General features: G+C 44.5%; 1 protein-coding gene across 1 annotated transcript in view; it reads left to right on the top strand.

Annotated features, from left to right (window-relative positions):
- LOC137544725 (non-lysosomal glucosylceramidase-like) overlaps positions 1-15,462 on the top strand; it is a 160,202-nt gene that overhangs the window by 108,625 nt on the left and 36,115 nt on the right. The window contains exons 3-4 of the mRNA XM_068265820.1: positions 12,177-12,328; positions 12,410-12,516. Coding sequence (XP_068121921.1) covers positions 12,177-12,328; positions 12,410-12,516 — 259 coding nt within the window. The remainder of the gene's footprint in view (positions 1-12,176; positions 12,329-12,409; positions 12,517-15,462) is intronic.

The following is a 15,462-nucleotide window of genomic DNA, read 5'->3' as shown; positions in this document are numbered from 1 at the left end:
CTGTACATAGAGCCAGTCACACCGCTAACTGTCCCTCAGAGGGGTCACATCTAATGTCCTACCACAGTCTATGCTCTATATTATATATTACACATTATACAGCTCTGCACATAGAGCCAGTCACACCGCTAACTGTCCCTCAGAGGGGTCACATCTAATGTCCTACCACAGTCTATGCTGTATATTATATATTACACATTATACAGCTCTGTACATAGAGTCAGTCACACTGCTAACTGTCCCTCAGAGGGGTCACATCTAATGTCCCACCACAGTCTATGCTCTGTATTATATATTACACATTATACAGCTCTGTACATAGAGCCAGTCACACCGCTAACTGTCCCTCAGAGGGGTCACATCTAATGTCCTACCACAGTCTATGCTGTATATTATATATTACACATTATACAGCTCTGTACATAGAGCCAGTCACACCACTAACTGTCCCTCAGAGGGGTCACATCTAATGTCCTACCACAGCCTATGCTGTATATTATATATTACACATTATACAGCTCTGTACATAGAGCCAGTCACACCGCTAACTGTCCCTCAGAGGGGTCACATCTAATGTCCCACCACAGTCTATGCTCTGTATTATATATTACACATTATACAGCTCTGTACATAGAGCCAGTCACACCACTAACTGTCCCTCAGAGGGGTCACATCTAATGTCTTACCACAGCCTATGCTCTATATTATATATTACACATTCTACAGCTCTGTACATAGAGCCAGTCACACCGCTAACTGTCCCTCAGAGGGGTCACATCTAATGTCCTACCACAGTCTATGCTGTATATTATATATTACACATTATACAGCTCTGTACAAGAGCCAGTCACACCAGTAACTGTCCCTCAGAGGGGTCACATCTAATGTCCTACCACAGTCTATGCTCTATATTATATATTACACATTATACAGCTGTGTACATAGAGCCAGTCACACCGCTAACTGTCCCTCAGAGGGGTCACATCTAATGTCCTACCACAGCCTATGCTGTATATTATATATTACACATTATACAGCTCTGTACATAGAGCCAGTCACACCGCTAACTGTCCCTCAGAGGGGTCACATCTAATGTCCTACCACAGTCTATGCTCTATATTATATATTACACATTATACAGCTCTGTACATAGAGCCAGTCACACCACTAACTGTCCCTCAGAGGGGTCACATCTAATGTCCTACCACAGCCTATGCTCTATATTATATATTACACATTATACAGCTCTGTACATAGAGCCAGTCACACCGCTAACTGTCCCTCAGAGGAGTCACATCTAATGTCCTACCACAGTCTATGCTCTATATTATATATTACACATTATACAGCTCTGTACATAGAGCCAGTCACACCACTAACTGTCCCTCAGAGGGGTCACATCTAATGTCCTACCACAGTCTATGCTGTATATTATATATTACACATTATACAGCTCTGTACATAGAGCCAGTCACACCACTAACTGTCCCTCAGAGGGGTCACATCTAATGTCTTACCACAGTCTATGCTCTATATTATATATTACACATTATACAGCTCTGTACATAGAGCCAGTCACACCGCTAACTGTCCCTCAGAGGGGTCACATCTAATGTCCTACCACAGTCTATGCTCTATATTATATATTACACATTATACAGCTCTGTACATAGAGCCAGTCACACCACTAACTGTCCCTCAGAGGGGTCACATCTAATGTCCTACTACAGCCTATGCTCTATATTATATATTACACATTATACAGCTCTGTACATAGAGCCAGTCACACCACTAACTGTCCCTCAGAGGAGTCACATCTAATGTCCTACCACAGCCTATGCTCTATATTATATATTACACATTGTACAGCTCTGTACATAGAGCCCGTCACACCGCTAACTGTCCCTCAGAGGAGTCGCATCTAATGTCCTACCACAGCCTATGCTGTATATTATATATTACACATTATACAGCTCTGTACATAGAGCCAGTCACACCGCTAACTGTCCCTCAGAGGGGTCACATCTAATGTCCTACCACAGTCTATGCTCTATATTATATATTACACATTATACAGCTCTGTACATAGAGCCAGTCACACCGCTAACTGTCCCTCAGAGGGGTCACATCTAATGTCCTACCACAGTCTATGCTGTATATTATATATTACACATTATACAGCTCTGTACATAGAGCCAGTCACACCGCTAACTGTCCCTCAGAGGGGTCACATCTAATGTCCTACCACAGTCTATGCTGTATATTATATATTACACATTATACAGCTCTGTACATAGAGCCAGTCACACCACTAACTGTCCCTCAGAGGGGTCACATCTAATGTCTTACCACAGTCTATGCTCTATATTATATATTACACATTATACAGCTCTGTACATAGAGCCAGTCACACCGCTAACTGTCCCTCAGAGGAGTCACATCTAATGTCCTACCACAGCCTATGCTGTATATTATATATTACACATTATACAGCTCTGTACATAGAGCCAGTCACACCGCTAACTGTCCCTCAGAGGAGTCACATCTAATGTCCTACCACAGCCTATGCTCTATATTATATATTACACATTATACAGCTCTGTACATAGAGCCAGTCACACCACTAACTGTCCCTCAGAGGGGTCACATCTAATGTCCTATCACAGTCTATGCTGTATATTATATATTACACATTATACAGCTCTGTACATAGAGCCAGTCACACCGCTAACTGTCCCTCAGAGGGGTCACATCTAATGTCCTACCACAGTCTATGCTCTATATTATATATTACACATTATACAGCTCTGCACATAGAGCCAGTCACACCGCTAACTGTCCCTCAGAGGGGTCACATCTAATGTCCTACCACAGCCTATGCTCTATATTATATATTACACATTATACAGCTCTGTACATAGAGCCAGTCACACCACTAACTGTCCCTCAGAGGAGTCACATCTAATGTCCTACCACAGTCTATGCTCTATATTATATATTACACATTATACAGCTCTGTACATAGAGCCAGTCACACCACTAACTGTCCCTCAGAGGGGTCACATCTAATGTCCTACCACAGCCTATGCTCTATATTATATATTACACATTATACAGCTCTGTACATAGAGCCAGTCACACCGCTAACTGTCCCTCAGAGGGGTCACATCTAATGTCCTACCACAGTCTATGCTCTATATTATATATTACACATTATACAGCTCTGTACATAGAGCCAGTCACACCGCTAACTGTCCCTCAGAGGGGTCACATCTAATGTCCTACCACAGTCTATGCTGTATATTATATATTACACATTATACAGCTCTGTACATAGAGCCAGTCACACCGCTAACTGTCCCTCAGAGGGGTCACATCTAATGTCCTACCACAGTCTATGCTGTATATTATATATTACACATTATACAGCTCTGTACATAGAGCCAGTCACACCACTAACTGTCCCTCAGAGGGGTCACATCTAATGTCCTACCACAGTCTGTGCTGTATATTATATATTACACATTATACAGCTCTGTACATAGAGCCAGTCACACCGCTAACTGTCCCTCAGAGGGGTCACATCTAATGTCCTACCACAGCCTATGCTGTATATTATATATTACACATTATACAGCTCTGTACATAGAGCCAGTCACACCGCTAACTGTCCCTCAGAGGAGTCACATCTAATGTCCTACCACAGCCTATGCTGTATATTATATATTACACATTATACAGCTCTGTACATAGAGCCAGTCACACCGCTAACTGTCCCTCAGAGGAGTCACATCTAATGTCCTACCACAGCCTATGCTCTATATTATATATTACACATTATACAGCTCTGTACATAGAGCCAGTCACACCACTAACTGTCCCTCAGAGGGGTCACATCTAATGTCCTATCACAGTCTATGCTGTATATTATATATTACACATTATACAGCTCTGTACATAGAGCCAGTCACACCGCTAACTGTCCCTCAGAGGGGTCACATCTAATGTCCTACCACAGTCTATGCTCTATATTATATATTACACATTATACAGCTCTGTACATAGAGCCAGTCACACCGCTAACTGTCCCTCAGAGGGGTCACATCTAATGTCCTACCACAGTCTATGCTGTATATTATATATTACACATTATACAGCTCTGTACATAGAGCCAGTCACACCGCTAACTGTCCCTCAGAGGGGTCACATCTAATGTCCTACCACAGTCTATGCTGTATATTATATATTACACATTATACAGCTCTGTACATAGAGCCAGTCACACCACTAACTGTCCCTCAGAGGAGTCACATCTAATGTCCTACCACAGCCTATGCTGTATATTATATATTACACATTATACAGCTCTGTACATAGAGCCAGTCACACCGCTAACTGTCCCTCAGAGGAGTCACATCTAATGTCCTACCACAGCCTATGCTCTATATTATATATTACACATTATACAGCTCTGTACATAGAGCCAGTCACACCACTAACTGTCCCTCAGAGGGGTCACATCTAATGTCCTATCACAGTCTATGCTGTATATTATATATTACACATTATACAGCTCTGTACCTAGAGCCAGTCACACCGCTAACTGTCCCTCAGAGGGGTCACATCTAATGTCCTACCACAGTCTATGCTCTATATTATATATTACACATTATACAGCTCTGCACATAGAGCCAGTCACACCGCTAACTGTCCCTCAGAGGGGTCACATCTAATGTCCTACCACAGCCTATGCTCTATATTATATATTACACATTATACAGCTCTGTACATAGAGCCAGTCACACCACTAACTGTCCCTCAGAGGAGTCACATCTAATGTCCTACCACAGTCTATGCTCTATATTATATATTACACATTATACAGCTCTGTACATAGAGCCAGTCACACCACTAACTGTCCCTCAGAGGGGTCACATCTAATGTCCTACCACAGCCTATGCTCTATATTATATATTACACATTATACAGCTCTGTACATAGAGCCAGTCACACCACTAACTGTCCCTCAGAGGAGTCACATCTAATGTCCTACCACAGTCTATGCTCTATATTATATATTACACATTATACAGCTCTGTACATAGAGCCAGTCACACCGCTAACTGTCCCTCAGAGGGGTCACATCTAATGTCCTACCACAGTCTATGCTCTATATTATATATTACACATTATACAGCTCTGCACATAGAGCCAGTCACACCGCTAACTGTCCCTCAGAGGGGTCACATCTAATGTCCTACCACAGTCTATGCTGTATATTATATATTACACATTATACAGCTCTGTACATAGAGTCAGTCACACTGCTAACTGTCCCTCAGAGGGGTCACATCTAATGTCCTACCACAGCCTATGCTCTATATTATATATTACACATTATACAGCTCAGTACATAGAGCCAGTCACACCACTAACTGTCCCTCAGAGGGGTCACATCTAATGTCCTACCACAGTATGCTCTATATTATATATTACACATTATACAGCTCTGTACATAGAGCCAGTCACACCACTAACTGTCCCTCAGAGGGGTCACATCTAATGTCCCACCACAGTCTATGCTCTGTATTCTATATTACACATTATACAGCTCTGTACATAGAGCCAGTCACACCGCTAACTGTTCCTTTAGAGGGGTCACATCTAATGTCCTACCACAGTCTATGCTCTATATTATATATTACACATTATACAGCTCTGTACATAGAGCCAGTCACACCACTAACTGTCCCTCAGAGGAGTCACATCTAATGTCCTACCACAGTCTATGCTCTATATTATATATTACACATTATACAGCTCTGTACATAGAGCCAGTCACACCGCTAACTGTCCCTCAGAGAGGTCACATCTAATGTCCTACCACAGTCTATGCTGTATATTATATATTACAGATTATACAGCTCTGTACATAGAGCCAGTCACACCGCTAACTGTCCCTCAGAGGGGTCACATCTAATGTCCTACCACAGTCTATGCTGTATATTATATATTACACATTATACAGCTCTGTACATAGAGCCAGTCACACCACTAACTGTCCCTCAGAGGGGTCACATCTAATGTCCTACCACAGCCTATGCTGTATATTATATATTACACATTATACAGCTCTGTACATAGAGCCAGTCACACCGCTAACTGTCCCTCAGAGGGGTCACATCTAATGTCCTACCACAGCCTATGCTCTATATTATATATTACACATTATACAGCTCTGTACATAGAGCCAGTCACACCGCTAACTGTCCCTCAGAGGGGTCACATCTAATGTCCCACCACAGTCTATGCTCTGTATTATATATTACACATTATACAGCTCTGTACATAGAGCCAGTCACACCACTAACTGTCCCTCAGAGGGGTCACATCTAATGTCTTACCACAGCCTATGCTCTATATTCTATATTACACATTCTACAGCTCTGTACATAGAGCCAGTCACACCGCTAACTGTCCCTCAGAGGGGTCACATCTAATGTCCTACCACAGTCTATGCTGTATATTATATATTACACATTATACAGCTCTGTACATAGAGCCAGTCACACCGCTAACTGTCCCTCAGAGGGGTCACATCTAATGTCCTACCACAGCCTATGCTGTATATTATATATTACACATTATACAGCTCTGTACAAGAGCCAGTCACACCAGTAACTGTCCCTCAGAGGGGTCACATCTAATGTCCTACCACAGTCTATGCTCTATATTATATATTACACATTATACAGCTGTGTACATAGAGCCAGTCACACCGCTAACTGTCCCTCAGAGGGGTCACATCTAATGTCCTACCACAGTCTATGCTCTATATTATATATTACACATTATACAGCTCTGTACATAGAGCCAGTCACACCGCTAACTGTCCCTCAGAGGTCACATCTAATGTCCTACCACAGCCTATGCTCTATATTATATATTACACATTATACAGCTCTGTACATAGAGCCAGTCACACCGCTAACTGTCCCTCAGAGGGGTCACATCTAATGTCCTACCACAGTCTATGCTCTATATTATATATTACACATTATACAGCTCTGTACATAGAGCCAGTCACACCACTAACTGTCCCTCAGAGGGGTCACATCTAATGTCCTACCACAGTCTATGCTCTATATTATATATTACACATTATACAGCTCTGTACATAGAGCCAGTCACACCACTAACTGTCCCTCAGAGGGGTCACATCTAATGTCCTACCACAGCCTATGCTGTATATTATATATTACACATTATACAGCTCTGTACATAGAGCCAGTCACACCGCTAACTGTCCCTCAGAGGGGTCACATCTAATGTCCTACCACAGTCTATGCTCTATATTATATATTACACATTATACAGCTCTGTACATAGAGCCAGTCACACCACTAACTGTCCCTCAGAGGGGTCACATCTAATGTCCTACCACAGCCTATGCTCTATATTATATATTACACATTATACAGCTCTGTACATAGAGCCAGTCACACCGCTAACTGTCCCTCAGAGGGGTCACATCTAATGTCCCACCACAGTCTATGCTCTGTATTATATATTACACATTATACAGCTCTGTACATAGAGCCAGTCACACCACTAACTGTCCCTCAGAGGGGTCACATCTAATGTCTTACCACAGCCTATGCTCTATATTCTATATTACACATTCTACAGCTCTGTACATAGAGCCAGTCACACCGCTAACTGTCCCTCAGAGGGGTCACATCTAATGTCCTACCACAGTCTATGCTGTATATTATATATTACACATTATACAGCTCTGTACATAGAGCCAGTCACACCGCTAACTGTCCCTCAGAGGGGTCACATCTAATGTCCTACCACAGCCTATGCTGTATATTATATATTACACATTATACAGCTCTGTACAAGAGCCAGTCACACCAGTAACTGTCCCTCAGAGGGGTCACATCTAATGTCCTACCACAGTCTATGCTCTATATTATATATTACACATTATACAGCTGTGTACATAGAGCCAGTCACACCGCTAACTGTCCCTCAGAGGGGTCACATCTAATGTCCTACCACAGTCTATGCTCTATATTATATATTACACATTATACAGCTCTGTACATAGAGCCAGTCACACCGCTAACTGTCCCTCAGAGGTCACATCTAATGTCCTACCACAGCCTATGCTCTATATTATATATTACACATTATACAGCTCTGTACATAGAGCCAGTCACACCGCTAACTGTCCCTCAGAGGGGTCACATCTAATGTCCTACCACAGTCTATGCTCTATATTATATATTACACATTATACAGCTCTGTACATAGAGCCAGTCACACCACTAACTGTCCCTCAGAGGGGTCACATCTAATGTCCTACCACAGTCTATGCTCTATATTATATATTACACATTATACAGCTCTGTACATAGAGCCAGTCACACCACTAACTGTCCCTCAGAGGGGTCACATCTAATGTCCTACCACAGCCTATGCTGTATATTATATATTACACATTATACAGCTCTGTACATAGAGCCAGTCACACCGCTAACTGTCCCTCAGAGGGGTCACATCTAATGTCCTACCACAGTCTATGCTCTATATTATATATTACACATTATACAGCTCTGTACATAGAGCCAGTCACACCACTAACTGTCCCTCAGGGGGGTCACATCTAATGTCCTACCACAGTCTATGCTGTATATTATATATTACACATTATACAGCTCTGTACATAGAGCCAGTCACACCACTAACTGTCCCTCAGAGGAGTCACATCTAATGTCCTACCACAGTCTATGCTGTATATTATATATTACACATTATACAGCTCTGTACATAGAGCCAGTCACACCGCTAACTGTCCCTCAGAGGGGTCACATCTAATGTCCTACCACAGTCTATGCTCTATATTATATATTACACATTATACAGCTCTGTACATAGAGCCAGTCACACCGCTAACTGTTCCTCAGAGGTCACATCTAATGTCCTACCACAGTCTATGCTCTATATTATATATTACACATTATACAGCTCTGTACATAGAGCCAGTCACACCGCTAACTGTCCCTCAGAGGGGTCACATCTAATGTCCTACCACAGTCTATGCTGTATATTATATATTACACATTATACAGCTCTGTACATAGAGCCAGTCACACCACTAACTGTCCCTCAGAGGGGTCACATCTAATGTCCTACCACAGTCTATGCTCTATATTATATATTACACATTATACAGCTCTGTACATAGAGCCAGTCACACCACTAACTGTCCCTCAGAGGGGTCACATCTAATGTCCTACCACAGTCTATGCTGTATATTATATATTACACATTATACAGCTCTGTACATGGAACCAGTCACACCACTAACTGTCCCTCAGAGGGGTCACATCTAATGCCCTACCACAGCCTATGCTCTATATTATATATTACACATTATACAGCTCTGTACATAGAGCCAGTCACACCGCTAACTGTCCCTCAGAGGGGTCACATCTAATGTCCTACCACAGCCTATGCTTTATATTATATATTACACATTATACAGCTCTGTACATAGAGCCAGTCACGCCGCTAACTGTCCCTCAGAGGGGTCACAGCTAATGTCCTACCACAGTCTATGCTCTATATTATATATTACACATTATACAGCTCTGTACATAGAGCCAGTCACACCGCTAACTGTCCCTCAGAGGGGTCACATCTAATGTGCTACCACAGTCTATGCTCTATATTATATATTACACATTATACAGCTCTGTACATAGAGCCAGTCACACCGCTAACTGTCCCTCAGAGGGGTCACAGCTAATGTCCTACCACAGTCTATGCTGTATATTATATATTACACATTATACAGCTCTGTACATAGAGCCAGTCACACCCCTAACTGTCCCTCAGAGGGGTCACATCTAATGTCCTACCACAGCCTATGCTCTATATTATATATTACACATTATACAGCTCTGTACATAGAGCCAGTCACACCCCTAACTGTCCCTCAGAGGGGTCACATCTAATGTCCTACCACAGCCTATGCTCTTTATTATATATTACACATTATACAGCTCTGTACATAGAGCCAGTCACACCACTAACTGTCCCTCAGAGAGGTCACATCTAATGTCCTACCACAGTCTATGCTCTATATTATATATTACACATTATACAGCTCTGTACATAGAGCCAGTCACACCACTAACTGTCCCTCAGAGGGGTCACATCTAATGTCCTACCACAGCCTATGCTCTATATGATATATTTCACATTATACAGCTCTGTACATAGAGCCAGTCACACCGCTATCTGTCCCTCAGAGGGGTCACATCTAATGTCCTACCACACTCTATGCTCTATATTATATATTACACATTATACAGCTCTGTACATAGAGCCAGTCACACCGCTAACTGTCCCTCAGAGGAGTCACATCTAATGTCCTACCACAGTCTATGCTGTATATTATATATTACATATTATACAGCTCTGTACATAGAGCCAGTCACACCACCAACTGTCCCTCAGAGGAGTCACATCTAATGTCCTACCACAGCCTATGCTCTATATTATATATTACACATTATACAGCTCTGTACATAGAGCCAGTCACACCACTAACTGTCCCTCAGAGGGGTCACATCTAATGTCCTACCACAGTCTATGCTGTATATTATATATTACACATTATACAGCTCTGTACATAGAGCCTGTCACACCGCTATCTGTTCCTCAGAGGGGTCACATCTAATGTCTTACCACAGCCTATGCTGTATATTATATATTACACATTATACAGCTCTGTACATAGAGCCAGTCACACCACTAACTGTCCCTCAGAGGGGTCACATCTAATGTCCTACCACAGTCTATGCTCTATATTCTATATTACACATTATACAGCTCTGTACATAGAGCCAGTCACACCGCTAACTGTCCCTCAGAGGGGTCACATCTAATGTCCTACCACAGTCTATGCTGTATATTATATATTACACATTATACAGCTTTGTACATAGAGCCAGTCACACCGCTAACTGTCCCTCAGAGGGGTCACATCTAATGTCCTACCACAGCCTATGCTCTATATTATATATTATACATTATACAGCTCTGTACATAGAGCCAGTCACACCGCTAACTGTCCCTCAGAGGGGTCACATCTAATGTCCTACCACAGTCTATGCTCCATATTATATATTACACATTATACAGCTATGTACATAGAGCCAGTCACACCGCTAACTGTCCCTCAGAGGGGTCACATCTAATGTCCTATCACAGCCTATGCTCTATATTATATATTACACATTATACAGCTCTGTACATAGAGCCAGTCACACCGCTAACTGTCCCTCAGAGGGGTCACATCTAATGTCCTACCACAGCCTATGCTCTATATTATATATTACACATTATACAGCTCTGTACATAGAGCCAGTCACACCGCTAACTGTCCCTCAGAGGGGTCACATCTAATGTCCTACCACAGCCTATGCTCTATATTATATATTACACATTATACAGCTCTGTACATAGAGCCAGTCACACCGCTAACTGTCCCTCAGAGGGGTCACATCTAATGTCCTACCACAGTCTATGCTGTATATTATATATTACACATTATACAGCTCTGTACATAGAGCCAGTCACACCACTAACTGTCCCTCAGAGGGGTCACATCTAATGTCCTACCACAGTCTATGCTGTATATTATATATTACATATTATACAGCTCTGTACATAGAGCCAGTCACACCACCAACTGTCCCTCAGAGGAGTCACATCTAATGTCCTACCACAGTCTATGCTGTATATTATATATTACACATTATACAGCTCTGTACATAGAGCCAGTCACACCGCTAACTGTCCCTCAGAGGGGTCACATCTAATGTCCTACCACAGCCTATGCTCTATATTATATATTACACATTATACAGCTCTGTACATAGAGCCAGTCACACCGCTAACTGTCCCTCAGAGGGGTCACATCTAATGTCCTACCACAGTCTATGCTCTATATTATATATATCTGAGGATATCGGATAATCAATAATTATAATAAATCAGTAATAATAATTCTTGTTATAAAGTCTAATATATGTTTCCTTACATTTCCTTCTCTTTCTGCTCCTCCATGTCGCCCATCCCCCACTCCCGCTCCCAAGAGGATGAACCCTGGCAGAAGCTTAATGCCTATCTTATCCATGACACCGCTGACTGGAAGGACCTCAACCTCAAATTTGTGCTTCAAGTCTATCGGGATTATTATATAACGAAGAGTACCACCTTCCTCCAAGACATGTGGCCAGTGTGCCAGGTAAGTGTCACATGACCTATCAAGGGATCATATGTCCAGTAGGCATCAGCCCGTAATACGACATCATTATTTCTCCACCAGGTGGTGATGGACTCATCTCTGAGGTTTGATCATGATGGAGATGGACTGATTGAAAACTCAGGATTTGCTGACCAGACGTATGACGCCTGGGTGATGACAGGGCCAAGGTGAGGACAACAGTCATATGTGGATGAGGAGGGCTGACCAGATATGACGCCTGGGTGATGACAGGGCCAAGGTGAGGACATCAGTCATGTGTGGATGGGGAGGGATGACCAGATATGACGCCTGGGTGATGACAGGGCCAAGGTGAGGACAACAGTCATATGTGGATGGGGAGTGCTGACCAGATATGACGCCTGGGTGATGACAGGGCCAAGGTGAGGACATCAGTCACGTGTGGATGGGGAGGGATGACCAGATATGACGGCTGGGTGATGACAGGGCCAAGGTGAGGACATCAGTCACGTGTGGATGGGGAGGGATGACTAGATATGACGCCTGGGTGATGACAGGGCCAAGGTGAGGACATCAGTCATGTGTGGATGGGCAGGGATGACCAGATATGACGGCTGGGTGATGACAGGGCCAAGGTGAGGACATCAGTCATGTGTGGATGGGGAAGGATGACCAGATATGACGGCTGGGTAATGACAGGGCCAAGGTGAAGACATCAGTCGTGTGGATGGGGAGGGATGACAATATATGACGCCTGGGTGATGACAGGGCCAAGGTGAGGACATCAGTCATATGTGGACGGGGGGGGGGGGGGGGGGCTGACCAGATATGACGCCTGGGTGATGACAGGACCAAGGTGATGACATCAGTCATATGTGGATGGGGGGCTGACCAGATATGACGCCTGGGTGATGACAGGGCCAAGGTGAGCACATCAGTCGTGTGTGGATGGGGAGGGCTGACCAGATATGACGCCTGGGTGATGACAGGACCAAGGTGAGGACATCAGTCATGTGTGGACGGGGTGGGATGACCAGATATGACGCCTGGGTGATGACAGGGCCAAGGTGAGGACATCAGTCACGTGTGGATGGGGAGGGATGACCAGATATGACGCCTGGGTGATGACAGGACCAAGGTGAGGGCATCAGTCATGTGTGGATGGGGAGGGATGACAATATAATGACGCCTGGGTGATGACAGGGCCAAGTTGAGGACATCAGTCATGTGTGGATGGGGAGAGATGACCAGATATGACGCCTGGGCGATGACAGGGCCAAGGTGAGGACATCAGTCACGTGTGGATGGGGAGGGCTGACCAGATATGACGGCTGGGTGATGACAGGGCCAAGGTGAGGACATCAGTCATGTGTGGACGGGGAGGGATGACCAGATATGACGCCTGGGTGATGACAGTACCAAGGTGAGGACATCAGTCTTGTGGATGGGGAGGGATGACCAGATATGACGCCTGGGTGATGACAGGGCCATGGTGAGGGCATCAGTCATGTGTGGATGGGGAGGGATGACAATATATGACGCCTGGGTGATGACAGGGCCAAGGTGAGGACATCAGTCATGTGTGGATGGGGAGGGATGACAATCTATGACGCCTGGGTGATGACAGGGCCAAGGTGAGGACATCAGTCATGTGTGGATGGGGAGGGATGACAATCTATGACGCCTGGGTGATGACAGGGCCAAGGTGAGGACATCAGTCATGTGTGGATGGGGAGGGATGACAATCTATGACGCCTGGGTGATGACAGGGCCAAGGTGAGGACATCAGTCATGTGTGGATGGGGAGGGATGACAATATATGACGCCTGGGTGATGACAGGGCCAAGGTGAGGACATCAGTCACGTGTGGATGGGGAGGGATGACCAGATATGACGCCTGGGTGATGACAGGGCCAAGGTGAGGACATCAGTCATGTGTGGATGGTAGGGCTCTGCTCATTGTGATTGAGGACCGTTCCTCAGACATAGGGGGATGTTCTCTGTCATTTGGTGGCAGTTAGTTATATGTGGATGGGGGGAGGGCTCTACTCATTGTGGTTGAGGACTGTTTCTCCTACATAGGGATGCTTTGTGTCATTTGGTGGCAGTTAGTTATGGGGGAGGGGGGGGGTCTGACCAGATATGACGCCTGGGTGATGACAGTACCAAGGTGAGGACATCAGTCGTGTGGACGGGGAAGGATGACCAGATATGACGCCTGGGTGATAACAGGGCCATGGTGAGGACATCAGTCATGTGTGGATGGGGAGGGATGACAATATATGACGCCTGGGTGATGAGAGGGCCAAGGTGAGGACATCAGTCGTGTGGATGGGGAAGGATGACCAGATATGACGCCTGGGTGATAACAGGGCCATGGTGAGGACATCAGTCATGTGTGGATGGGGAGGGATGACCATATATGACGCCTGGGTGATAACAGGGCCATGGTGAGGACATCAGTCATGTGTGGATGGGGAGGGATGACAATATATGACGCCTGGGTGATGACGGGGCCAAGGTGAGGACATCAGTCATGTGTGGATGGGGGGAGGGGCTCTACTCATTGTGATTGAGGACCGTTCCTCAGACATAGGGGGATGCTCTGTCTCATTTGGTGGCAGTTAGTTATGTGTGGATGGGGGGAGGGGCTCTACTCATTGTGGTTGAGGACTGTTCCTCCGACATAGGGATGCTCTGTGTCAGTTGATGACAGTTAGTTATATGTGGATGGGGGGAGGGGCTCTACTCATTGTGGTTGAGGACTGTTCCTCCGACATAGGGATGCTCTGTCTTATTTGGTGGCAGTTAGTTATATGTGGATGGGGGGAGGGGCTCTACTCATTGTGGTTGAGGACTGTTCCTCCGACATCGGGATGCTCTGTGTCAGTTGATGACAGTTAGTTATGTGTGGATGGGCGGGCTCTAACCATTGTGATTGGGGACCGTTCCTCAGCCACACCTCCATGCACTGATGAGGATAATCCAATCTGGAACAGTCTGTATGCATGTTGGATTATTGGGCCTCTTTACAATTAGCAAGCTGACACATCATTGCATTCCAGCGGATCTGGGGGTGTGGCCAGCTTACAGGAACAACAAAGGCTGATTTGCATATTCAGCAGTGGTGCATTGTGGGAGACATCATATGCTCA

This window comes from Hyperolius riggenbachi, chromosome 1 (genome assembly GCF_040937935.1).
Source record: "Hyperolius riggenbachi isolate aHypRig1 chromosome 1, aHypRig1.pri, whole genome shotgun sequence".
Classification (NCBI taxonomy): Eukaryota; Metazoa; Chordata; class Amphibia; order Anura; family Hyperoliidae; genus Hyperolius; species Hyperolius riggenbachi.
This window is presented reverse-complemented; position numbering and strand designations above follow the sequence as displayed.